The 25,052-nt window shown below is 41.8% G+C and overlaps 1 protein-coding gene and 1 pseudogene across 9 annotated transcripts in view; one reads left to right on the plus strand and one right to left on the minus strand.

Annotated features, from left to right (window-relative positions):
- Positions 1-8,481: 8,481 nt before the first annotated feature.
- Positions 8,482-17,526, minus strand: LOC309632790 (heterogeneous nuclear ribonucleoprotein U-like protein 2 pseudogene; annotated as a pseudogene). Its single transcript has 2 exons — positions 17,284-17,526; positions 8,482-11,283 (listed from the first exon to the last, which is right to left on the minus strand). The product of its transcript is annotated as a heterogeneous nuclear ribonucleoprotein U-like protein 2 pseudogene (transcript).
- HACD4 (3-hydroxyacyl-CoA dehydratase 4) overlaps positions 17,173-25,052 on the plus strand; it is a 111,038-nt gene continuing 103,158 nt past the window's right edge. For 4 of the 8 annotated variants that reach the window (XR_014247153.1, XR_014247154.1, XR_014247155.1 and 1 more), the window contains exons 1-3: positions 17,181-17,562; positions 18,954-19,057; positions 21,335-21,462. Coding sequence is in view for 4 of the 8 variants with exons in the window: in XM_082401015.1 (XP_082257141.1) it covers positions 17,525-17,562; positions 18,954-19,057; positions 21,335-21,462 (270 nt within the window). In the remaining 4 variants the exon portion in view is untranslated. Of the gene's footprint in view, positions 17,563-18,953; positions 19,058-21,334; positions 21,463-25,052 lie in introns of all 8 variants that reach the window. The other 4 variants (XM_082401015.1, XM_082401016.1, XM_082401014.1 and 1 more) reach the window with 4 other exon arrangements.

Here is a 25,052-nt window from a genome sequence, read left to right on the forward strand (position 1 = left end):
TGACAGATATTGGAAAAGAATATTCAGCATCTCTGATTACAAACTGTAAATAAGACACTTCTAAAATTCCAACTTCAACATTCTATAAGTGGCCTCTGCAAGGTTATTTAAGAAACAAGACCAATTGTTTTACAAATCTTTGAAATGTCAAGAAAAAAGATGGGGGCTTCCCTGGTGGCGCAGTGGTTGAGAATCTGCCTGCCGATGCAGGGGACACGGGTTAGAGCCCTGGTCTGGGAAGATCCCACATGCCGCGGAGCAACTAGGCCCGTGAGCCACAACTACTGAGCCTGTGCGTCTGGAGCCTGTGCTCCGCAACAAGAGAGGCCACGATAGTGAGAGGCCCGCGCACCGCGATAAGAGTGGCCCCCGCTTGCCGCAACTGGAGAAAGCCCTCGCACAGAAACGAAGACCCAACACAGCCAAAAATAAATAAATAAATAATTAATTAAAAAAAAAAAAAAAAAAAGATGGGTAAAACAGATTGTAGGAAAGGGTGAACAGGAAGAAGAGTCAGTCTTTGTCCATCTCCTGTGATGGGCCTGAACTGTGCTCCGCTGTTTATATGTTACACTGGACATCTGTTGTGGCCTGCTTCGCATCTAGGACCACTGCTGACAGCTGTGGCATTGGGGCCGTGCCCAGCTCTGCGAATGGGCCTCTGACCCAAGCTGAGCCACTGAGAGCACTGGCATCTCCATGGCCACAGTGACTGGTCAGGACGAGCTGAGTGACACAAGCAGAGGCCATGAGAGTGACAAGCAGAACTCCGGCTGGAACGCTGAGGAAAAAGGAGTCTCTGTCTGTGGTAGCAGGCGCCTGGTTCAGGGTAAGCTTGGAACCAGGACTGCCACGGCCGGCTGCACAGCTTATGTTCTGCATACCTTTAGATGGTGCTCTTCTCTGGGGAGCCTGACATGTCCCACACTGGAAGAAATGCTGAGGAATAAAGCCAGAAAGGACAGCAGAAGGGAAAGATAGATGAAGACACATCCCTGAATATATTGTTTCAGCCATGCCTGAAGCCAGGTGAACTTCTAAAGTGTTTGTTATCTGAGCCTTGAAATAGGGTTATAGGGGACTGGAAAATAAACTAGAAACCCACCCACTCCCTCACTGACCTCTCCTGCCTTTGAAAGTAACCCATGTACACATTCCTTCATGCTAACTTTCGTGAAGGTCTGCAGGTAGGTCTGCCCATCCTTAGACGTGAGGAGAGGTACTTACCTGACTGCTTTTTTCCTTGTTCTTCCTGTGTGAGCTGCTGTTTACACACTAACCAAGGTCAGTGATTTATGAACCCTCCTACAACCTCACCACACCAGACACTGCTAAGCACTGGGCTTACATCGAGAAACAAGGTACAAATGTTATCCTCAAGAAGCTCATTTTCAAGGAAAGAAACAGATAAGTCTATGACGAAAAATGATAGCATGATGATAAATGTCATTTTAACATAATGAGCAGTTTCCTATAGAAGCCCAGATTTGTCTGTCTGATGATTTGAGCAGCCTTCACATAGAAAATATTTGAACTTGGATTTGAAGAGATTGTAACATTTAAAAATGAAAAGAATGGGAGAGAGAACATTTCAGAAAAGAGCGATCTGAACAAAAGAAGAGTCATGAAAACACGTGGCCTGTTCAGGGAATGTCATGAAGGACAGTGTAACAGGTATTGGGTAAGAGTGAGAAGGAAATGAAGCTGGAATTTAAGTTGGGATAGATGCTGAGGGCCTGGAGAGTCGGGTATTTAAGGAGAGGAGTGGCCTGGTCAGATCTCTTTAAGACAGGAGACTCTGTCACAGCTGGAAGGGGTGGATTAGAGCAGGTTGGGGATGGAGGTCAAGAGGCTACTGAGAGTCTGAGCACGAGGGGATGGTGGGCCTGAACTAGGACTGAGAAGGGGTCAGTTTATAGACACATATGATGGGAATTCAGTTCTGCATAATCCTCTCAGCCTTAATATGCTCTTTTCTCTTCATATTCACAACTTCATTCCAATGTTGCCATCATCACAGGGATTAATTTTTGAAATGAATGAAATTATAATTCTTAATCAGACTGAGAAACAACAGTTGGTGTTATTAATAAAACACCCCTATAACCCTAGAACCTCTTCTCAGCTCACCATAAAGCTAATGAGGGGTCTCTAAAGCAGGGACTATGGATGACAGGTTGGGCACAAGAAGTCATCTGAAGAGATTAACATCCTCTATATACATGCAAGGTATAAATCTATTTCTATACAAGACAGAGTATTGTTCCTGTCTGATTGCATTTCAATTGCTTTTCCTAGGAGCACCAAGAAGCATTTCCCATTCAGTGGCAGGTATTGCCAAGCTTTCAACTAATGGGGTAGGTCATGTACCCTGCTCTCTGGCTCATCTAATGAGGCTGTGACAGTTTTATTCAATGTCCCCTCTCTCACCTGCAGATGGCTATCTCTTAACCCTGGAGAAATTCAGACTTTGGTGGCAGGTTGTATTCGTTTGCTAAAGCTGCTGTACAAAGTACCACAAATTGGGTGGCTTAGAACAACAGAAATTTACTTTCTCAGTCTGGAGGCTAGAGGTTGGAAATCAAGGTGTTGGCAGGGTCTGTTCCTTCTGAGGGCTGTGAAAGAGAATCTGCCCTGTGCCTCTCTCCTAACTTCTCGTGGTTTGTAGGAATCTTTGGCATTCCTGGACTTCTGCTGCATCACCCTGATCTCGGTCTTCATCTCTATATGCTGAGAAATCTGTGTGCATGTCTGTAACCAAATTTTCACTTTTTATAAGGACAATTAGTCTTATTGGATTAGGGGCCCCACCTTATTCCAGTAAATGACCTCATTCCAACTTAGCTAATTATATCTGCAACAACCCTATTTCCAAATAAGTTCACATTCTCAGGTATTGGGGGTTAAGACTTCAGCATTTAAATTGGGGAGGGACATATTTCATAACATCATATAGGGGAAGATGAAATACCTCCTTGTCTTCTCCCCTAGGTACTTCTTTGTGTGGGGTGGAAGTTTATCGACTTTTCTGTCAGGTTTTGCCATGAAAGAGGGTCCCCTCTCCCACCTCAGCTTCCCCCAGCTGCAGTAGACAGGGGCACAGACAACTTCAACTTTCCTTGAAATACTGCTATGAAGCCAAGATGAAAACCAGTCAACTAAAAATGCCATAAAGATCTTCATAGTCTGTTAAAATCATCACTTCCATCATATTTGTTGTAAACTTTATAAATAGTTTAAAAGACAAGAATATATTTGGGGAATAGGCCTCAGACCAATTGGACTCTGTGTGGATCTTAGCATCTGTTGAGGAAGGGGAGCCACACTCGGGGAGGGAGATAATATTCAATATTAGCTTCTTCCCCTGGGCTGCAACTTGAGCTCTCCTAAAATCCAACATAGTTGAATCCCATGGATTAATCTTCTACTGTACACCCTACCCCTGAAATGATAAATGTGGTCTGCATGAGAGATTCATTTTCTTTCTATTTACTTAACTTTGTTCTTACTTCTTAGGGCCTAATAACATTGGACTTATTAAGCCAAGAGTGCTCAGCCTCTCTGGGCTTCATTATAATGCTTTCTATGATGATCAACAAAGAAGTTTCCATTTTTAAATTGCTTCATCCTAAACCCTTGGTTTCACCCCAGGGTCAGTTGTCTTGGGGAGGCATGTGTGAAGGGGTGGTGGTGGACAATTTCATTCTGCGTCATTATCTGTGTAGGACTTTTTGGGCACAAGTAAGAGCTTAAATATGGAAGGTGTTTTTTTTCTCTTTACAGACAATTACCATCTGTCTTCCCTTGCTGAAATATGGGAGCCTTTGTTACAAAACACTGCAATCTTTATGCCAAGGTAGAATTTCATAAAATTTGCACAAAATCCCAGATAGCTCAATTACTCTCTTCTATGTCAGTAAAAACAACAGCATGTTTGGTTGGCCAAAAAGACAGAACTTAGCGTGAAGCCACATCTCAAATGTATTTTTAGAAAGAAAAAAATGGACTGGACACGTCATATTCTGACTCCACGTGCAATAAAGTTTCTGTCTTTCATCATACAATTTCACAGATATTGTTGCCTGAACCCAGCCTCCCACTGGAAATCACTTTAGGTTTGGTGCCCCACACTGGACTTTTAGGCTGACTCTCACTTCCCATTCCCTGGTAGCTCAAGCAAATAAACACCACAGTGAAAAAGATGACAGGGACAGCATTCCATTTTTAGATGTCTTGTCACAGAGCACTGTTACCAGTTCCTAATGAACATGTCTTCCCTCTTCTATCTTCCTTCCCTCTCTGATCATCACTTGGGAATAGAAAAACACAGGCAGCCCACAGGCTGAGTGATTGAGAGACACTGAGACAGTACCAAAAAGCCTTTTGAAGGTTCTGAGCAAGTGTGATGGACTATTAAGCAGTGATAACTTCCAAGGAGACATCATCTCACTCATTGGTAACACATTTTTCATCAACAAGTCTAAAAACTCTCCTGATTTTTTCTTCTTCCTTTCTTTTTCCTTTTGGTTTGCTGAAAGTGATAAATGGTAATAACTCAGAGAAAATAGTAGTGGAGGGAAGCAGTGGGAGAACAATTTGCAACTCTGATTTGTTGATCTTAATAAACTGCTGTCATTGATCAACTTGGAGAACACTGCCCCGGTGGAACCCATTGTCCAAATGCACCTGGCTGTGACACTAAGTGGTAACCTACCTGGTTGTGTGTGAAACACATTTTGCCTCCAATAGAGGATGGCCTATCAGTAACCTTGCCCACCATTAACTGACCAAAATAGGAGAAAATATATTTTCGTAGATTTTTCCCCAGGTCTGATCAGGCAGTAACAAGGTTTGCAGGTGCTCCAAAACAATGATCCTTAACTAATTGTTAATATTATTTCCCTCCTGGCCAAAATAACTAACCATCTAGTTTTAATACCTTCTGCATATATCACATCTTTCTCAATACAGCATTTTAATTCCAAAAAATAGGCTCTCCAAAGAGCAGATTAGAGATCTGAGTACTAAAAACTTTAATAGTTTACTCTAAGTCAAGGGGTTAATAAGTAGCAGAGGCAAGATTCAAAGATATACAAAACTGTAATAGGCTCAGACAATGGTTTTATTTAGTAATTCTTCATTTCTTAACAGGGAGATGGGGACTCTATTTAGTACACATTCCTATGAGGGACAACTGAGCATCCTTAACTTCCTGCACATTTCTTTATTCACTATTCATTCTATACATGTGAATTGGACAGCTTGTCATATGCAAGACCTTCAAGACACTGTGCCTGCCCTCGGGGAGCTCAGTCTCATTGGAGAAGACAGCTAGAAGGCAAGATAATAACCGTAGTCACAGAGCTATGAGAGAGTGGCTGAAGTGCAGAGAATGGAGATGAGTCCTTCTTGACACCCATGACTAGGTTCCCTATCTGGTGAAGCAAACAGAAGCCGCTTGAGCCTATGAATTTTAGTTCTATCACTCAAAGATTTCCCATTTTACCTGGTTTCCACCTGTCTTTAAAATTATAATTGAATGTAAAGGACTTTTCGTGCTGTTTTTTAATAGGTTTAAAGCAGAAAGTCTGGATTAAAATAAATATAAGGATATCTATATAACAATCCTTATATTTATGTCAGCACATAAATTATGTGACTTTGGACAAATTTCTTAATCTCTCTGAGGTTCAGCTTCATCAATTTAAAAATGGGCTAATGATATGATATCACTTATATGTGGAGTCTAAAATATGAGACAAATGAACTTCTTTATGAAACAGAAACAGACTCACAGACATAGAAAACAAACTTGTGGTTATCAAAGGGGAAAGCGGGGAGAGGGATAAATGAGGAGTTTGGGATTAGCAGATACAAGCTACTATATATAAGATAGATAAACAACAAGGTCCTACTGAATAGCACAGGGAACTATATTCAATATCCTGTAATAAACCATAATGGAAAAGAATATGAAAAAGAATATGTATATAAATGTGTATAGCTGCATCACTTTGCTGTACATCAGAAACTAATACAACATTATAAATCAACTATGCTTCAATTAAAAAAATAAATTAAAAATGGGCTAATGAAGTGATCTATCTCTAAGATTTAAGGTATGAGATATTATATGTAAGTCCCTAGCACAATTCCTTATACACAGGAAGTGCCAGACAAATGTTAGCTATTGTTACCATTGGCTACATCGGCTACTCACCTCTACTCAAACACAGATTAAGCCTTAGTAAAAAGAAAATACATAAGACTGAAAAGAGGAAAGCTAAAGTTTTCATTAGCACACATGTCTCCATTATGTTAAATACAAGCCGACTTTCATGTTGATGATAAGCAGGAATGAAGGAACTGATGGAAAAAATAAGTTATTCTAAGATTAGAATTTCCTGGTACCATCAAAGGAATTCTTAACACGTAAGAACTTGAGAGTCATCTTTTCTTATCATTAGTAAAAAGAATTTGTTTTAAAATGTGTACCAGCAACCACAACTTAGAATGCTCTAATGAAATCAGCTCATTTCATAATAATAGTTTAACGATGATTTAATTACAGTGTTTATTTCAGTACATTCTTTAATGGAGAAAGAAATGGTTCCATTCAAAAGTCTTCCTCAATAAATTGCATTTAAACAGTCTTAATACTCACGCTCATACAAAGATTGCCTGTGATTTTAGATAGACAGTTTTTTTAAAAAGCAGCACTTGAAAGTGCTCTTGTAATTTAACCCCCAAATTCTGATTTTCAAATGGAGAGCAGGGGATTTACCAAATATGTGATGAAGAATCATGTTTTCATGTTCTTTCGTTTTGGCAGGAACTCTTGTTTCAATTGAAAACATTCCCTCACCATCACGGAAACCCAGAAGGCAATCATGAGTTAAGACCTGAAAAAAAAACTGAGAGAAAAGACTGGAACAACATGTGGTCGTCATTTTCAAGGCCACAGAGAGGGGAAGTGGTTTTCCACTGCTAGCTAAGCAAAGGCAGGCACACGTACCACATTAATGTGGAGGGTAGACAGTAAAAATACAAAGAGATGGAAGTTCCCCTTTCATTCATGGTGAAACAGGTGCTGACTTGCCCTGTAGTTAGGACTGCTTAGTTTAGGATCCTGATGTCATTTTGTATTTGAGGTAAAGGTTTTCTGTTTACATTTGTGGCCTCTTACAACCACTTGAAAGATATGGCCACCTCACTCACTTGGGCTCCTCTTCCATAAAGATGAACCTTCGTATGTCCCCAAGACCACAATTAGAAGTTTGATTGCAAATCACTACCCCTGAATTTTCAGCCTTACAAATTATTTTATCTGTCCATGTCTAGGAAGGAAGGAAGGAAGGAAGGAAAGAAGGAAGGAAGGAAGAAAGAAAGGAAGGAAAGAAAATAAAGTTATTAAAAATTTTTTTAAATTATTAAAAATAAAAAAAGTAAAAAGAAAAGAAAGAAAGAAGAGAGCAACCAAAGCAAAAAACAAATCCACCAATGATAAGAAGCGCTAAAAACTATACTAAGAAGAAAAAAAAAAAAACCGGACAGATAGAACACTAGGACAAATGGTAAAAGAAAAGCTACACAGACAAAATCACACAAAGTCCACTGCCTCGATTTTGGAATGATTTGTTGTCTATTCAGGTATTCCACAGATGCAGGGTACATCAAGTTGATTGTGGAGATTTAATCTGCTGCTCCTGAGAGAAATTTCCCTTTCTCTTCTTTGTTCGCACAGCTCCCGGGGTTCAGCTTTGGATTTCACCCTGCCTCTGCGTGTAGGTCACCTGAGGGCGTCTGTTCTTTACCCAGACAGGACGGGGTTAAAGGAGCAGCTGCTTCGGGGGCTCTGGCTCACTCAGGCCTGGGGGAGGGAGTGGTACAGAGAAGGCGGGGCGAGCCTGTGGCGGCAGAGGCCGGCATGACGTTGCAGCAGCCTGAGGCGCGCCGTGTGTTCTCCCGGGGAAGTTGTCCCTGGATCACAGGACGCTGGCAGTGGCGGGCTGCACAGGTTCCTGGGAGGGGAGGTGTGGAGAGTGACCTGTGCTTGCACACAGGTTTCTTGGTGGTGGCAGCAGCAGCCTTAGCGTTTCCCGCCCGTCTCTGGGGTCCGCGCTGATAGCCGTGGCTCGCGCCCATCTCTGGAGCTCATTTAGGCGGTGCTCTGAATCCCCTCTCCTCGGGCGCCCCAAAACAATGGTCTCTTGCCTCTTAGGCAGGTCCAGACTTTTTCCCGGACTCCCTCCCGGTTAGCTGTGGCGCACTAGCCCCTTTAGGCTGTGTTCACGCCGCCAACCCCAGTCCTCTCCCTGGGATCCGAGCGAAGCCCGAGCCTCAGCTTCCAGCCCCCGCCCGCCCCGGCGGGTGAGCAGACAAGCCTCTCGGGCTGGTGAGTGCTAGTCAGCACCGATCCTCTGTGCGGGAATCTCTCCGCTTTGCCCTCCGCACCCCTGTGGCTGCGCTCTCCTCCGTGGCTGCGAAGCTTCCCCCCTCCCCCACCCCCTGTGTCCGCCAGTCAAGGGGCTTCCTAGTGTGTGGAAACTTTTCCTCCTTCACAGCTCCCTCCCACTGGTGCAGGTCCCGTCCCTATTGTTTTGTCTCTGTTTTTTCTTTTTTCTTTTGCCCTACCCAGGTACGTGGGGGAGTTTCTTGCCTTTTGGGAAGTCTGAGGTCTTCTGCCAGCGTTCTGTAGGAATAGGTGTTCTGTAGGAGTTGTTCCACATGTAGATATATTTCTGATGTATTTGTGGGGAGGAAGGTGATCTCCACGTCTTACTCCTCCACCATCTTGAAGGTCTCCCCCAATTTAGTATTTTTATAACTTTCTTCAAAGGGTAATCTTCCAACTGCTTCATTTGACAGAGAAAATAGTTATCTTAAATGATCTTTATGATAACCTCACAATGCAGAAGGAAGCTGATAGTAGGGCTATCAACTGATAAAAGAAGATTGTGACCATGATGACAAAATTGGCAATTTCTGTTCTCAATAAGTCCTAAACTTAATCTGGACAGGAACACACCTTCCACCCTAGCCATCATCCCAATCCTGAGCATGCCTTCCGTCTATTCTGGACATTACACGGGATTTCATAGGAGAAGGAGAACAAAGGAAAGCATTGGGATAAAGATGATGGCAGATAAGGAGAAGTGAGGGAAAGGGAGAAAGGTGGGGCAGGACTTCCTGAGATGCACTCCTACCAGACCCGACGCACTGACAGGTACAGAAAGTCCTCCACCTTCTTAGACTTCCTGTTCTCCACCTAAGCCCAGCAATGATAAATAATAAATCACTGATGTGTATTCATTCAGTGTTGTCCTCAAGTCTATGTGAGGCTTGGGGCCCATTCTCAATATCAGTTTATTCAGGGAAATTTGGACACAGACACACAGAGAAGCAGGCCATGTGTAGGTGGACGCAGAGAGTGGAGCGATGTACCTACAAGGCAAGGATTGCCAGGAGCCACCAGAAGTTAGGAGGAGGTAAGGAAGGAGCCTTCTCTACAGTCTTCAGATAGAACATGGTCCTGCCAACACTTCGATTCTGGATTTCTAGCCCCCAGAACTGTGAGACAAAACATTTCTGTTGTTTTAAGTCACCTAGTTTGTGGTACTTTGTTACGGTCCTAGGAAAGGAATACAGTCACCTTGGTTCTCACGGCTCAGTGACCACACACTGACTCAGATCATCTCATGGCCAGTGGTGGCCTCCCTTCAATTGTGAACTTCTCCCACAGTCTGTGGTCTCCCCTATTCCCACAATCAGTTTTCACTTTGTTCATCTCTCTCACTACGCTAAGAGAGCCAATGCATCTTCCTGACCCTGTTGAGTAAAGAGAGAAAGAGCTTCTCAGAAAAGTCACTCCTCAGAAATGGTACCCCTGGGAGTAGCCATTTGGTTTTTGTGATCTCTTAGCGCTTCCACCTTTCAAAAGTTCTGTTGCTAAATGAAGAGTTCACATCTCTCCTGTGTATACATCAAAAGCTGTATGTGTCCTCAGAAACATCTCTTGGCACTTTTTTTTTTTTTAACCATTCAGTCTGCTCATTCATTAATCTTCAAGTGATCACACCCATTAATTTATTCCACAGATTTACACTTTACATGTGGAGAATCCTCCAGGTGCTAAGAGGCCCTAGTGAGGTGTGCATGGACCAAGGACAGGACCCCTAACTTGTAGAGTTTAGCCCACCTTTCATCTCCAGCATTATAGACTCAGGCACATCGTCTCCCTCCACTTCCTTCCTCAGCTGCAGCCTCTTCTTCCAGGGACGACCACCACCACTTTCCGAGAGAAAGTCTTGAACAGCAATAGCTTCCGCCATTGGCCAGAGTTGTACACGTTACACTGATCAAGAATGAAGTTCCTCTTTGTCCGGGAAGCAATCTGGACCAGCTTACTAAGGCACTGGGAGGCTTGCTGAACTAAAAGGTCTCGGCTTTTGGGGTCCATCTGTGGCTCCTCGAGCCCCTTCATCCTCATTTGATTGAGCACAGTCTCAGCTCCCAGGACACTGTATCTTTTCTCAGGGTTTTCTTTTGCGTATTTCAGTGCCCACTGGGTCTTTCCAGATGCAGGCAATCCCACCATCAGAATCACCTCACACTCGTCTATGGTCTTGGGAGGGACCGCAGTGCGCACACGCTCCTGCACAGGCACGGCATGGATGAACACAAACTCTTCTGGCGGTGGGAAGAAGGGCTCCTCCTTCTGACCAAAATTTAATTCTACAACACAATTTTTGCAGAGGACATGGGGTAGGAGGGGCCGGTCAGCCAGGGATTCCTTGTTGATACGGAATGCCATACCAAGGTCTTCTCCATTCTTGGAAAAGGAAAGTTCTACTTCTTCAGCCTCAAAATTAGCAAAGCAGCCAATGACATCATTCTCCCCAAAAGTCTGGCCAAATTCCTCAAACTGCCCATTCTCTGCCTTGAGTCCTCGTCCATTGAAACCGTAAGAGAATCCATCCTCACCAAGCTGTGGATGGGAAAAATCAACAGACCATCCAACTCGAAGGAGAGAAACCTCTGTGCAGCCTTCTTTCATTGGGAGATTCTGGGTTACCTTGGCCTCAAAACAGACTTTCCCCTTTGTCACTCCATAAGACTTCTTGCCCCAGACCAAAGCGTGGGGAACTTCTCTGAGAAAAGCGGCTGCCCTCCATAGCGGTCTTTGCTCACCTGAAAATGGAGATCCGAGGTATACGTGTCCGGGTTCACAAGAGTCTGATCCTCTTCCTCATCTTTTGCCTCTTCATCACACAGAAGTGAAATCTAGACTTGAACCCGGGTCTTCTGACTGAAAATTCCTTGCTCCCTGAAACTGTTTCTTTCTGTTTCTGAGCATAGTTAAAACAACAACAACAACAACAACAAAAACCCCAGCCATTTAAAAACACCTTGAGGGAGTTTGGGATTAGCAGATGCAAACTATTACACGTAACATGGATAAACAACAAGGTTCTATTGTATAGCACAGGGAACTATATTCAATATATTGGGCTAAACCATAATGGAAAAGAATATAAAAAAGAATGTGTATATCTGAGTCACTGCTGTACAGCAGAAGTTAATACAACATTGTAAATCAACTATATTTCAATAAAAAAAAATTTTTTTAAATACCTTGAGGTTTAGAAACACCTTCAGGATGGAGAATGTGTCTTTTTGTCTTTAAATTCATCCAGTCTCCCAAACAGCCAATAAGAGCTCACATAGCACAAAGTCAAGCACAATATATTTTGATAAACAAACACTAATTCTGTGGAAAGTATACACAAGCAGCAAAATGAACGTATCAAACCAATGCATGAATAAAGAAGTACGAACATTGACATCACTTACAGCTGATGGCTTTTCTAGGGACAGCATTTATAGAAAATATGTATTTGAGATACAGAATAAATTGTGAGTTTATAGAATATCAGAACCAGATCATGGAGATCTCTATGATCTTCTTATCTAATCCCCCTCAACTAACAGAATAGCCAACATTGAGAAGGCAATATGGAATAAAATAATCTGAGAAGAAAGACCTTTGTTTTTCCGAAATTCATTTTTCAAGGAAGGAATCTTTCTGGTCAGTTTTCTTTTGGGATCAGCATTTCCTACCATTATTAAGCTACATAAATGCACAATATGACCTATGCTCATCTATTTAAGCATCCAGTAAAATTCAATAATTTTTAGATGAATTAATAAGTGTTTAGATTGTTTATTTTGACTTTATCTCTTTTGTTTTGTAATTTCTTTATTCAAAAAATGATGACAAAAGATGTTGCCGTTTTGTTTCTTGACTCTGTGTACATATGATACAGTCAAAAAGTCTTAAATTTTTAAAGCCTAATTCATTTTTAAAATCTCTTACCTTAGACTATCAAAAAGCAACCCTGCCTTTAAAGTGATTTGGATATAATGGAAACAAAAATAATTTTATCTAAAGAGATCAATATAAAAATGATCTTGAAAGTATTTATATTTGTGACCCAAATAATGTTTCCATCATTATAAAACTAAATCTGATCTCAAAAATTACCATATTAAGTTGTTTTTCTGTGGGTGACTCCTCTAAGTAGTTTGTAAAATGAATTACTCTAAGAAAAGCAGTTTTCAGTAATCATAGACAATGGCATGGAACAAGAATAAATAGAAATGAAAATTGTATGTGAATTTAAATAAAACCTTAACTGTATATAACAGGAATAACAGTTTGGAATTATACTAATGTGACTTTCTCTTTTGCATTTCTTTGTATGTCACTTTCCTCCTAGCCTGCTAGAGGCATCCTTTTGCCTTAGGAGATTTGGGCTGGTTGTAGGAAGGCTGCAAAGGGATGGATTGAGTTCCCTCTCAGCCTTGATATGGTGGGTCTCTTTAATTTTGGCCATTCTCATAGGTGTGTAATGATATCTCATTGTGGTTTTAATTTGCATTAAATGTATACATATATCCCCATATCTCCTCCCTTTAAAAAAAAAAAAAGACAGTTCCCACCCACCTCATATGGTTGCTCTGAGGATTAAGTGAGAGAACTCATAGAAAGCACTGTAAAACACATATAGCTTATAATCAACAATATAATCATGTGAACTAAGAGATTTTATAATGGCACCTGCATGGCTGAATGAACCAATTACACACTTAAACACATTTGTCTTGGAATAAGACAGAGGATAGATTGGGGAATAATGATGACCAAGAAGTCCAGGGTTTGGTCTTCTAAATGGAGTCACAAAGGGGGAAGACATTTAAAGGATGAATAGTTAAAGTTCTAGCAGAGAAGTAAAAGCAATGCTTTGGATCAGCTGGAAAAGAGTGGTAATAGAGGCTGAGAGCGTGTCCAGGCAAAGATTACAATACATGACTATTTATGATTAATGCCCAAGTAAGATAAGATAACTGGACAAATACAGTTGAAATTTTGCACAATGCTGTGGAAAGAGATCTCAGCCTAGCTTTAACTAGAGTTTTGGTGCCTGGGAAACAATAAGATTGAACTACATAATCTCTAGGGTTATGTATGGATCTAGCAGCTTGTGAAATTTCCAAACTGTGCTATGGGATTGGGAGTGGGAAGAAAGAGAGGTTGTGATCCCTGAAAATTCCAGGTGGTTGAAATAAAAAGGAAATCTAGAATTGAAAGTTATCAGAGTATAACTGTTTCCTCATAGTGCCCTTTGTAAGTAATGGAAGAAGAAGGGGGCAATGGGGCACTTTTCCAGAATCTCTGCTCTCAGTGAATATCACATGAAGTATTGGCATTCAAAAATGAGATTGCCAAGGAATGGGAGGGAAAAAATGCAGGAACAGGATGATGGATAGATGGATGGTTAAATGTCCAAACTCAGGATGTTCAACCACTGGATTTAATTTCTCTGAAGATCATTGTGAAATAGTGTAGCTTATTACATTTTATGTATGGTTTAAAAAAATCTTGAGCTAATCTGCTACTGCCATGAAATATATTTCAAGGCTTTAGTTTCCCAAATGGTGTTCATAGGGATGAAAACAAATTTAAACATTTTCCCAAGGAAAACAACACTGACATATTCAAATAGTGTTAAAGTTCCTTCTAAAAGGCAAGAACATGTTAATTTTGAGTTACTTGAACTATCCCGACCTCTAACTTCTCCTGTACAAGTAGATAATTGACATTTTTGGATACCTATCATGCCAAGCACTGTACTAGGTACTTTAATACATTTTCCCATTCAATCCTCCCGAGAATCATGTAGTTTTGGCAAAAGAGGCTTTGTTCATAGAAGTTAAAGTATGTCAAATTCTTACTGTAAGTAAGAGGTAGAGCCCTCTGGGAATTCACAATTTAGTTGAGTAGGCAGGAACCCCAGTAAAAATATCTTAAGGTAAGTAAGTGCCATCATAGACATCCATTAGACCAGTGCATCTCCCAGAAGAAGCACTGGGAAGGGCTTTAAAGAATGAGTAGAACTTTGGGCTGAAGGGGAAGAAGTAGAAGAGAAATTCAAAGGAGGAGAAAAGTTTCACATAGGTACACATGATGATCAGAAAATGCCTGGTGTGGGGCTTCCCTGGTGGTGCAGTGGTTGAGAATCTGCCTGCCAGTGCAGGGCACACGGGTTCGAGCCCTGGTCTGGGAGGATCCCGCATGCCGCGGAGCGACTGGGCCCGTGAGCCACAATAACTGAGCCTGCGCGTCTGGAGCCTGTGCTCCGCAACAAGAGAGGCCGCCATGGTGAGAGGCCCGCACACCGCGATGAAGAGTGGCCCCCACTTGCCGCAACTAGAGAAAGCCCTCGCACAGAAGCAAGGACCCAACACAGCCAAAAATAAATAAATAAATATTAAAAAAAAAAAAAAGAAAGAAAGAAAGAAAATGCCTGGTGTGGTCATGGAATGGTGAGTTGCTGTAATTGGTGGGGGATAGGGTGGTATGAGATGTCAGCGTATGATCGGCTTAGAGGCAAGATGAGATATGACTGTAGCAGGCAACAGAGAACCACAAAGAATTTTGACCAGAAAAAAATGGTTGGATCAGGACTGTGTTTTAAGAAATACTTCCAGCAGGCTTCAACTAATGTATGGTAGTCTGGGTAGAAGGAGGAGAAACTGGAGGCAGGGAGGCTGGTGAAGTCTGCCTTGGTAATGCTGGCAGGACCTGAAGAGGACCTGCCCTAAGGCCCTGCCAAGGAAAAGGGAGAAATGCACTTCCTACTCAAAATGTTCTCTCATAAGCTCCCTCTGCACTGATTCCTTGGAAAACAAGGTAGAATTCCCTAACTTCTTGATTTGAAAGGTTTTTTGTTTGTTTCTAGTTTGCTCTTTGGCAAGTAAAAAGGAGCTCTTTTTGTGTCTCCTTTACCCGGGTTCTGGGTATAAGGAACAGAAGTGGAATGCTAGTGATCTCAACAGAATAATTCTATCAATAGAATTAGATTGGATGGGGAGACTTAATGATGACTCCTAAATTTTAAACCCGAATGACTAGGAAAACCATGGTCTCCCTGCAGGAAATTAGATAATGATATGGGAAGAAAGACAGTATGCTTATTATAAATAGATTCAATTGGAAGTTACAATGGGATTTTCATGCAGAAATATCCAGAAGCTGTTGAAAGGCCAGAGCTAGTGTTCATTAAAAAAAAACAACAGAGGCTGAAGATAATAGAGTCAGCCATTATCTGCGTGGAGATAAAGCCGTGTGGGGAGATGTCTGTGCTGAGGAATAACATGGTGGCAAAGGGAAAAGATGGCCCAGGGCAGACCTGAGAGGAAATAGAGCTGGAGAAGAGGATCCGTCTAGAGAGAGAAAGGACAGAAGGTGAGAAAAGTCTACCATGCAGAGTTGCAGAGGCAGAGGGAGGAGAGGTGAAGTTGGTAAATGCAGTAGCCTTGTGGAAGGGGAGGAGGGGGGAGGATGTAGATGCAGGGTCTGTGTTTTATGATAAAGGGTCACTTTCTGCCTTCTCCTCTCGCCCCATTCCAGGCCATCCAGGACTTTATTCCTCTCTCGCTGCTTGGCCTGGGCACTGATGACATTGATGACTGCTTAGCCACCAGTGTTTGCTTGTAAATCAGTTTCCTCTTTACATCAAATGCTCCCCAAGAGCAAGAACTGTGTGGGGTCATCTACACAGTGAGTGCAGAACGGGGACTCAGGGAAGAAATCAAGGCAGCCTCCCTGAGAGAACAGTTTCTGGAGAGTGTTGGGGAGGAAAGTTAAACAGTAAGGTGTTATGGACCAGGAAGATGGTAAGAAATAAAGAAGCATCTGATTATGAGAGCGGGCAGGGAGTTATGAGAAAAAGGAGAGAGAAAACTACATCCAGAGAGAAGCAGAAAGAATAAAATGTTTAATTCTAGGGTGGGAGAGATTTGAAGATGTTCCTAAACTGTGGTGAAAGCCAGTGGAAAGGACAGGATGGAGATGCAAGAAGCAGCTGTGGGTAATAATTGATGGAATGACTTTGAGAAGGGACTGGTGAATTCAGGAGAGGAATGAACTTCCGACCCAGGGCAGGGGGTGAGGGAAGGTGCAGAGAAATGGAGAGATGAGGTACCAGGTCAGAATCGACCAGGAGGAAGGAAACTATAGCTAGCCTAATGGAAAAACAAAAACAAAAACCTTGAGGTTCTAATACTGCCCTTTATCAGTCATGTGACCTGTGGCAAGCACCTTAACATATTTTTTAAAGGTTCAACTCCCTTTAGCTAAAATGGGGATACTACCTTCCAACTCCCCAAATCGGGTATATGGTCCTGCTTACTTGCAAGTGCTTTCTTGGCTTTTTGTTTGTTTTGTTTTAAATTTATTTGGGGATATTTCCCTTAGAGGGCAGAGAAGCTGGAAGATGGTCTGGATCTTATCAGCAAAGTAGGAAGTGGGTCACCAGAGCATGAAGGAGAGAGTGATGCCATAGGCCTGAGTGATCAGGAGGTTTCTGAGGGTTGGGCAAAGGATAGGGAGATGAACACAACGTGAAAAAAAGGATTTGCAAGCATCAGTGAGGACCCAGGAGACATGAGAGGGCAAGGATGTCTGATACTGACGGAATCAGGCCTCTTGGCCGAAAAGGTGTTAGAGAAGGCGTGCTCACAATCGTCCTAGCCTAACCGCTCTCACAGGTGAGGGTAATGAGAGGCGCCACCTGGGGCTCACGCATCCCAGGAGGCTTTGGGATGGCTTGACTGCACGCTTCCGGGGTCAGGGGTCAGGGTCCGTTCGTTTCTACAAGGCTGCAACGGAGTCTCAACCCAAAGATTAGGAAGCCGGGTAAGCAGCCTGGTGCACCTTACTTGGGACTGGGGTGTGTTAGGGCCCCCGCCAGGCCGGCCCAGCCTCGGGCACCTGCCGCGCCTCGGCGTGCCAGTGGTGGTGCCGCCGGCTCCCGCCGCCGCAGGAACTTCAGGAACTTTTTTTTTTTGGTAAATTGCTGCGTGAGGAGAGGCCCCGCCCTTCCGCGCCAGGCCGCCCGGCCGCCCCTCCCGCGCTCCCGGCGGGTGTTGGTCGGCGTGGAGGGCCTGGAGACGGCGGCACATGGGACCCGTGGAGCTGCCCGCCTGGCTGCAGCCCAGGTAGGGCGCTCGGCAGAGGAGGGAGAGGAGGGGGTGCGGGAGGAGGGGCCGCCGGGGTTGAGGGTGGGGAACGGGGCGGTGTGTGGTGCCGATACTGAGGAGCTGGGGGAGCACCGGCCAGCGCCCGAGCAAACTTACGCCCCACACTCCCTGGGGCTCTGGACAGGTATTAGCTAATTCAGTTGTCTCGACAACCCTAGAAGTAACTGTTATTTCCCCCATTTTATAGCTGAGGAAATGGGAAGGACGGGTTGCGTGGCCACCCTTCCTTTTGTGCGCTCTCGCCGTCTTTCTCTTTCTTCCCCCTCCGCCGACCTGGAGCCCTTCCCTTGACTTTCTCTACCTGCTGCAGAAACACCGATCACATGTGTAGATTTCAGGGCCCAGTTCCAGAAAAACTGATTCAGTGGTATGAGGGTAGAGCCTGGGATGTGTATGTTTAACCCATGCGCCATGTGATTCTGCTGTAGGTTTGAGGGAGGAATTCCTCTTTCCCACTCATTTAGTAGTACTTGAGTCATCTGTAGGGGTGCCCAAGTAAAATCATCAAGCTACACTGTATCTGCTTCCTAACTAATTTGCCTTATTTCCCAGAGGTTTCACATCTCCAACTAGGAGAAAAATCTTGTCTACCCTGGGCAGGGCCACTCCCACCGCTTTTCCGAACCAGAGGCAACGCTTCAAACGGTGCTTTCTCTAGCTCCCTCAAACGTGTATCCGTCAATCTTCTCATAGTCATCTCCCCAGCAACCCATTTTAAAAGCCAGCTTGACTTCCCATATCAGGCCCAAGTGACTAAACTGCTTTCTCTGTGTGTCTGGTGAAGGAAGCTATCTGCTCTTGCAAAATATAATAGGCAGTGGTGAGACACTGTCCCCAATCACATAATGCATTCAGAAGTCAGGTGTGTCCAATGACGGAATTATCCACCACCTGGGAATGCCACCATTGCTACTCCCCTCTTGTAACTATAAACTAGTTATCAAGTTCAAGTTCTGCACTTAGCAGGGACACGTATCGACCACATCAGCCCCTCTCCATCCATATTTTCTTTTCAAAAATATTCAAAGCCTACTTTGCAATGCTCACTTTTATCCCTTGGGGAGCAGCAAGGTTAGAGGTTTATCAAAGATGAAAGTGGATTTTGAAATAGAACCATATTTGTCTTTAAACAAACTCAGGATGGTCACTTTAACAGATAGTGTGTGCTTTCAAAATCTGATGGGGTTTAGAGGGGAAACCAAATAAAATACTCTGATATGGAATAGTTGTCTCTTGCTTGCTCAGATTGGCCAGTAAGTTAGTGAAAAGATGTGTATAATGCTGAAAGGGTGATTATAAAGGAAGTGTTTAATATGTTTAAATGAAGTATTTTCCTGTATTTATTGTAGGTATAGGAAGAATGCCTATCTTTTCATCTACTACTTAATCCAGTTCTGTGGCCACTCATGGATATTCACAAATATGACAGTCAGATTCTTTTCATTTGGAAAAGGTAAAAGCCCAAAACAGTTTTGGATTTTTAACTTTTAATCCTCGTTTTCATCTAGTCCTGGTTATAATAATTTTTTAACTTCTATGAACTGCACCTAATAGCCTTCACTTCTCCAAAATGTAGTGACTGTATTTTTCAGTAAGCATACTTTGTTCTTACTGCAAAAACCAAAACCTTTTTGGAGGAGGGGGGGAGGTAAGATGAGGGAAAGGTATGTGGCTTCCCCCTGAGTAGGCATTTGCCCTGAAAACATAGACATGGCATTGGGGTGGTGCCATTTCACTCTTCCTTTTTGGTTCTGCACCAAACCTTAGTAGATTTGGTGTGTGTTGTGGAAATCTGTACGTTCCAGTAAAACATTTTTTGCAGAGAAGTCAGGAATTAACCAATTCTTCTCTTGTTTTTTATTCCCCAGGTTTCAGATAACTGGAAAATACTAACAAATGAAAGACAAACTTTATATTCCCCAGGCTTCTATTTGGTCCCTTTAAAGGGCAATGTGTCCATAAGAAAATGACACACTTTGTAGATGACTCATCACCTATATGGGAGTTAGCATTAATGGTTTCAGTCATAAGCTTCCTCCACTTTCCTAAAAAGTAAAGATTTTAAATGCATTTCAGTTTTCCAAAAAATGAATCACTGTCATTTAACATTCTGACTGTCAAAATAACATTCTTTTCACGTTCCATCCCCACATGGGTGTCATCACAGTTTACAACTGTTGCATGACTTGACAATTTGAGCAACTGCTGGTTTCAGCTAAAAACAAACATCTAGGATATATCTGGGAAAAGTCATGCTGTGCTCATCAATTCAGACTTCTGTATAATAAGAAAATTAATCTACTTCTGTGGCACCATAAACCATTTTATGTTGCTTTTTCTTACTGCAAATCTACAGATAAATTCTTGCCTTTGTTAAGAACCTCCAAAGATACAGCCTGAGGCTTGCATTTCAACTATGAGTGTTGGGAGTCCTCAAGCAGAGGAAAACACAGGGCTTAGGAAAACTCCCCTTATATTTTTAGGAAAAAACATCATTTCTAGACCTTGGAAGTTAGCTGTGGCTTTGAGGGCACATTATAGGTCATTCACAACATGAGTAACAAGGCATGAACTCTTCCTTATGCTGCCTGGCCTTTCCAGTAGGAAAAATGCCTTAGTCAGCAGTGTACTTATTTCTTAATTGTTATCCTGCCGTTATAATTATAGAAGCTACGTATTATTAAAGAAACACAACCCATTCATATGGAAGGCAGACTGAAAAGAACTATGTGGGGTTCAGTACAGTTCCTGAGTCAATGTATAAATTAAGTAGCTCAACAGCACTCAAGCACCTGGGCTAGTAACGTCTGCTACTTTCTTCCTTCAAGGAGCTGTGTGACTGATAATTCTCTTATAGCAAGTGCAGGGCCATGGATAAGAGCATGGGCTGTCTGTGCCTCAGGAATCTACGAAATGGGGATGATAATAATGTCTACCTCATATAGCTGCTGAGAAGAGACACCCTTTGTGTTTGATAAAGTATTATCATGTGAATGATCACTAGGGAGTGAAGACAACAAAGACTTCCCTAGAAGATTCTTAACATGGCGGGATTTCATTTTAAAATTTAAACCAGCACATTTATCCTATTTAGAGGAACATTTGTTTGCCTTCCATTTCAGCTCTCTCCAAATGCAGTATTTCTTTTGGGCCCTCTGCAATGGGCCCAAGTTCCAGTGTTTAAAACTCACAGAAATCCAGAAAGCACTAACTACATATGTATGAGCCATAAATGCTAGACACATGTAAGATGTTATTTGATATCATGGCATCATTAATCTCATTTCCATAAAGCTTCTCTGAAATTGTATTTTCTCATCTCTGTCATTTTCTTGTCAATGGACAAGGTGTGGGCACCGCAGCTTCTTTAATAAACTCACCTCCAGCCTGTTTTCACTGGTGTAGTCTAGAGTCTAGCTGTTTACTTTTATGCTGGGATTGCTTTAGAATCTCATAAATGGGGAATAAATGCTTTAGCTTTGGCCATGGAGCCTTCTTTTTCAAGTTTTAAATCCGTTCTGGAAGAGGAGCAATTAAAATGTACAATGATATAAAGTGCTTTCTTTGGTTACATAGTCTTTGTAATTTAGTAATCTATTTAGGAAATTTCTCACATGTACTATGAAAAAGGAAGTAAGGAGTCTCAACTGTATTTCAAAGTGCTTTATAGGTTTGGGTTGTGATCTATGTTTTACTTACCATGTCTGTATTTTTAATTCACTGGACACAGGTTCAGTGGTTGACACTTTTTATGCAATTGGACTTGTCATGCGACTTTGCCAATCTATTTCCCTCTTGGAGTTGCTGCACATATATGTTGGCATTGAATCAGACCATCTTCTGCCTAGGCTTCTGCAGGTAGGTTTTAACTGCATTATTTGTATTATAGAATTTGTTGCATACTTTGTTCTATTTATAGCCTCTGTTGACTTTATGGCAGTGAAAAAGCCAACCTTTGCTAATGTGCAACCCACATCACTAACAAGGAGAATTCCGTAAAAAACTTACCTCATCCTAAAACATTGCACACACAGAATAGCCAGTTGGAAAACATTCAGGGAAATGATGCTTGTCGCTCTCTGCAACACTGCAGTGATCCTCTGCTGGGACGAGATTTCACATCCACTTCCCACTCTCACTATGCCACAGCCCTGAGCAGTATAGGACAGAGAGGCATAGGATTGGAGCCATTCAGACTTGGGTTTGGTGCCTGGCTCCTCTGCCTCCCACTGTGGGGTCATATTAGCCACAATCATTGGGCTGTGTAGGGAAAAGGACACCACACACATTGCCTGGAAAATAATAGATTTTCCAAAAAAAAGTCCCCTTCATCCATGTCCAGAGATTAGAATACTCCCCAGCCATTTCTTGTTCATTCTGCCACTTTTACTGAATACAATTGGAAAGGAGAGATCATTCATGTTTATGTGGTGTAGTATCTAATCATATAGACCTGGGGATTCTACAGACCTGGATTTAAATTCCAGTTCTACCTCTTAATAGCTGTATGAATTTAAACAAGTCATGTAATTGTTCTGAATCTCATTTTCTCATGTGATGTAAAAATAACATGTATCTTCTGGAATAACTGAGAAAATGGGTTGGATAAGTTTCTAGGACTTAGTTAAGAATACAGTGCCCCAATGGTGAAAAACTGAAACCATTTCCTCTAAGATCAGGAACAAGACAAGGATGTCCACTCTCACCACTATTATTCAACATAGTTTTGGAAGTCCTAACCATGGCAGACAGAGAAGAAAAGGAATCCAAATCGGAAAAGAAGAAGTAAAACAGTTACTGTTTGCAGATGACATGATACTATACATAGAGAATCCTAAAGATGCCACCAGAAAACTACTAGAGCTAATCAATGAATTTGGTAAAGTAGCAGGATACAAAATTAATGCACAGAAATCTCTTGCATTCCTATACACTAATGATGAAAAATCTGAAAGAGAAATTAAGGGAACACTCCCATTTACCACTGCAACAAAAAGAATAAAATACCTAGGAATAAGCCTACCTAAGGCGACAAAAGACCTGTATGCAGAAAACTATAAGAAACTGATGAAAGAAATTAAGGATGATACAAACAGTTGGAGAGATATACCATGTTCTTGGATTGGAAGAATCAACATTGTGAAAATGACTATACTACCCAAAGCAATCTACAGATTCAATGCAATCCCTATCAAACTACCACTGGCATTTTCCACAGAACTAGAACAAAAAATTTCACGATATGTGTGGATACACAAAAGACCCCAAATAGCCAAAGCAATCGTGAGAAAGAAAAATGGAGCTGGAAGAATCAGGCTCCCTGACTTCAGACTATACTACAAAGCTACAGTAATCAAGACAGTATGGTACTGGCACAAAAACAGAAATATAGGTCAATGGAACAGGATAGGAAGTCCAGAGATAAACCCATGCACATATGGTCACCTTATTTTTGATAAAGGAGGCAATAATATACAATGGAGAAAAGACAGCCTCTTCAGTAAGTGCTGCTGGGAAAACTGGACAGCTACATGTAAAAGAATGAAATTAGAACCCTCCCTATCACCATACCCAAAGATAAACTCAAAATGGATTAAAGACCTAAATTTAAGGCCAGACACTATCAAACTCGTAGAGGAAAACATAGGCAGAACACTCTTATGACATAGATCACAACAAGATCCTTTTTGACCCACCTCCTAGAGAAATGGAAATAAAAATAGAAATAAACAAATGGGACCTAATGAAACTTAAAAGCTTTTGCACAGCAAAGGAAACCATAAACAAGATGAAAAGACAACCCTTAGAATGGGAGAAAATATTTACAAATGAAGCAACTGACAAAGGATTAATCTCCAAAATTTACAAGCAGCTCATGCAGCTCAATATCAAAAAAACAAACAACGCAATCCAAAAATGGGTAGAAGACCTAAATAGACATTTCTCCAAAGAAGATATACAGATTGCCAACAAACACATGAAAGAATGCTCAACATCATTAATCATTAGAGAAATGCAAATCAAAACTACAATGAGATATCATCTCACACAGGTCAGAATGGCCATCATCAAAAAATCTACAAACAATAAATGCTGGAGAGGGTGTGAAGAAAAGGGAACCCTCTTGCACTGTTGGTGGGAATGTAAATTGATACAGCCACTATGGAGAACAATATGGAGGTTCCTTAAAAAACTACAAATAGAACTACCATATGACCCAGCAATCCCCCTTCTGGGCATATACCCTGAGAAAACCATAATTCAAAAAGAGTCATGTACCAAAATGTTTATTGCAGCTCTCTTTACAATAGCCAGGACGTGGAAGCAACCTAAGTGTCCATCAACAGATGAATGGATAAAGAAGATGTGGCACATATATACAATGGAATATTACTCAGCCATAAGAAGAAACGAAATTGAGTTATTTGTAGTGAGGTGAATGGACCTAGAGTCTGTCATACAGAGTGAAGTAAGTCAGAAAGAGAAAGACAAATACCGTATGCTAACACATGTATATGGAATCTAAAAAAAAAAAAAAGGTCATGAAGAACCTAGGGGCAAGACGGGAATAAAGACGCAGACCTACTAGAGAACGGACTTGAGGATACGGGGAGGGGGAAGGGTAAGCTGGGACAAAGTGAGAGAGTGGCATGGATATATATACACTACCAAACGTAAAATAGATAGCTAGTGGGAAGCAGCCGCATAGCACAGGGAGATCAGCTGGTGCTTTGTGACCACCTAGAGGGGTGGGATAGGGAGGGTGGGAGAGAGGGAGACACGAGGGAAGAGATATGGGGACATAAGTATATGTATAACTGATTCACTTTGTTATAAAGCAGAAACTAACACACCATTGTAAAGCAATTATACTCCAATAAAGATGTGAAAAAAAAAAAAAAGAATACAATACCTGGTTGCTATTGCTGTTATTTTAGGTATCATTTGTCTCTAGCCCTAGATGACCATTGTTCCTTTTTAAAGGCAGGTTGAAGGAAGGTGGGAAAGTCACTGGTAGATATTTAGTATACGAAATCATTGCTGAATTAAGGCAAGAAAAACAAAAAAGTGGTATTTTCCATAAGGAGAGATAAGGGTTAAGTGACTATATGAGCATATGTTTAAAATTTACAGAAAAGGTATTTACATGAGTTTAATTTTAACTGTTTGCAAAATAAATTGGAAAAATGGATAACAAAATGTGACCAAGTTGCATTGTAAAAATATTGGAAATATCAGAATCTGATTGTATTGCCAGCACCTAGCAAAGTGCTTCTAACAGAAACATACACCTTAAATTTTGTTGATTGAAGGAGTGGCATAGATCCTTGTATTAAAATTTGCTTAAAATACCATGAAAGTTTAAAAGATGAAAATTGGAGTATAAACTTGAGGAGCCTATCAAGAACTCAGCATTGCAAGTTCATGGGAGATTTTAAATTTTGCTT

Source organism: Balaenoptera borealis (genome assembly GCF_965194805.1).
Source record: "Balaenoptera borealis genome assembly, chromosome: 8".
Lineage (NCBI taxonomy): Eukaryota > Metazoa > Chordata > Mammalia > Artiodactyla > Balaenopteridae > Balaenoptera > Balaenoptera borealis.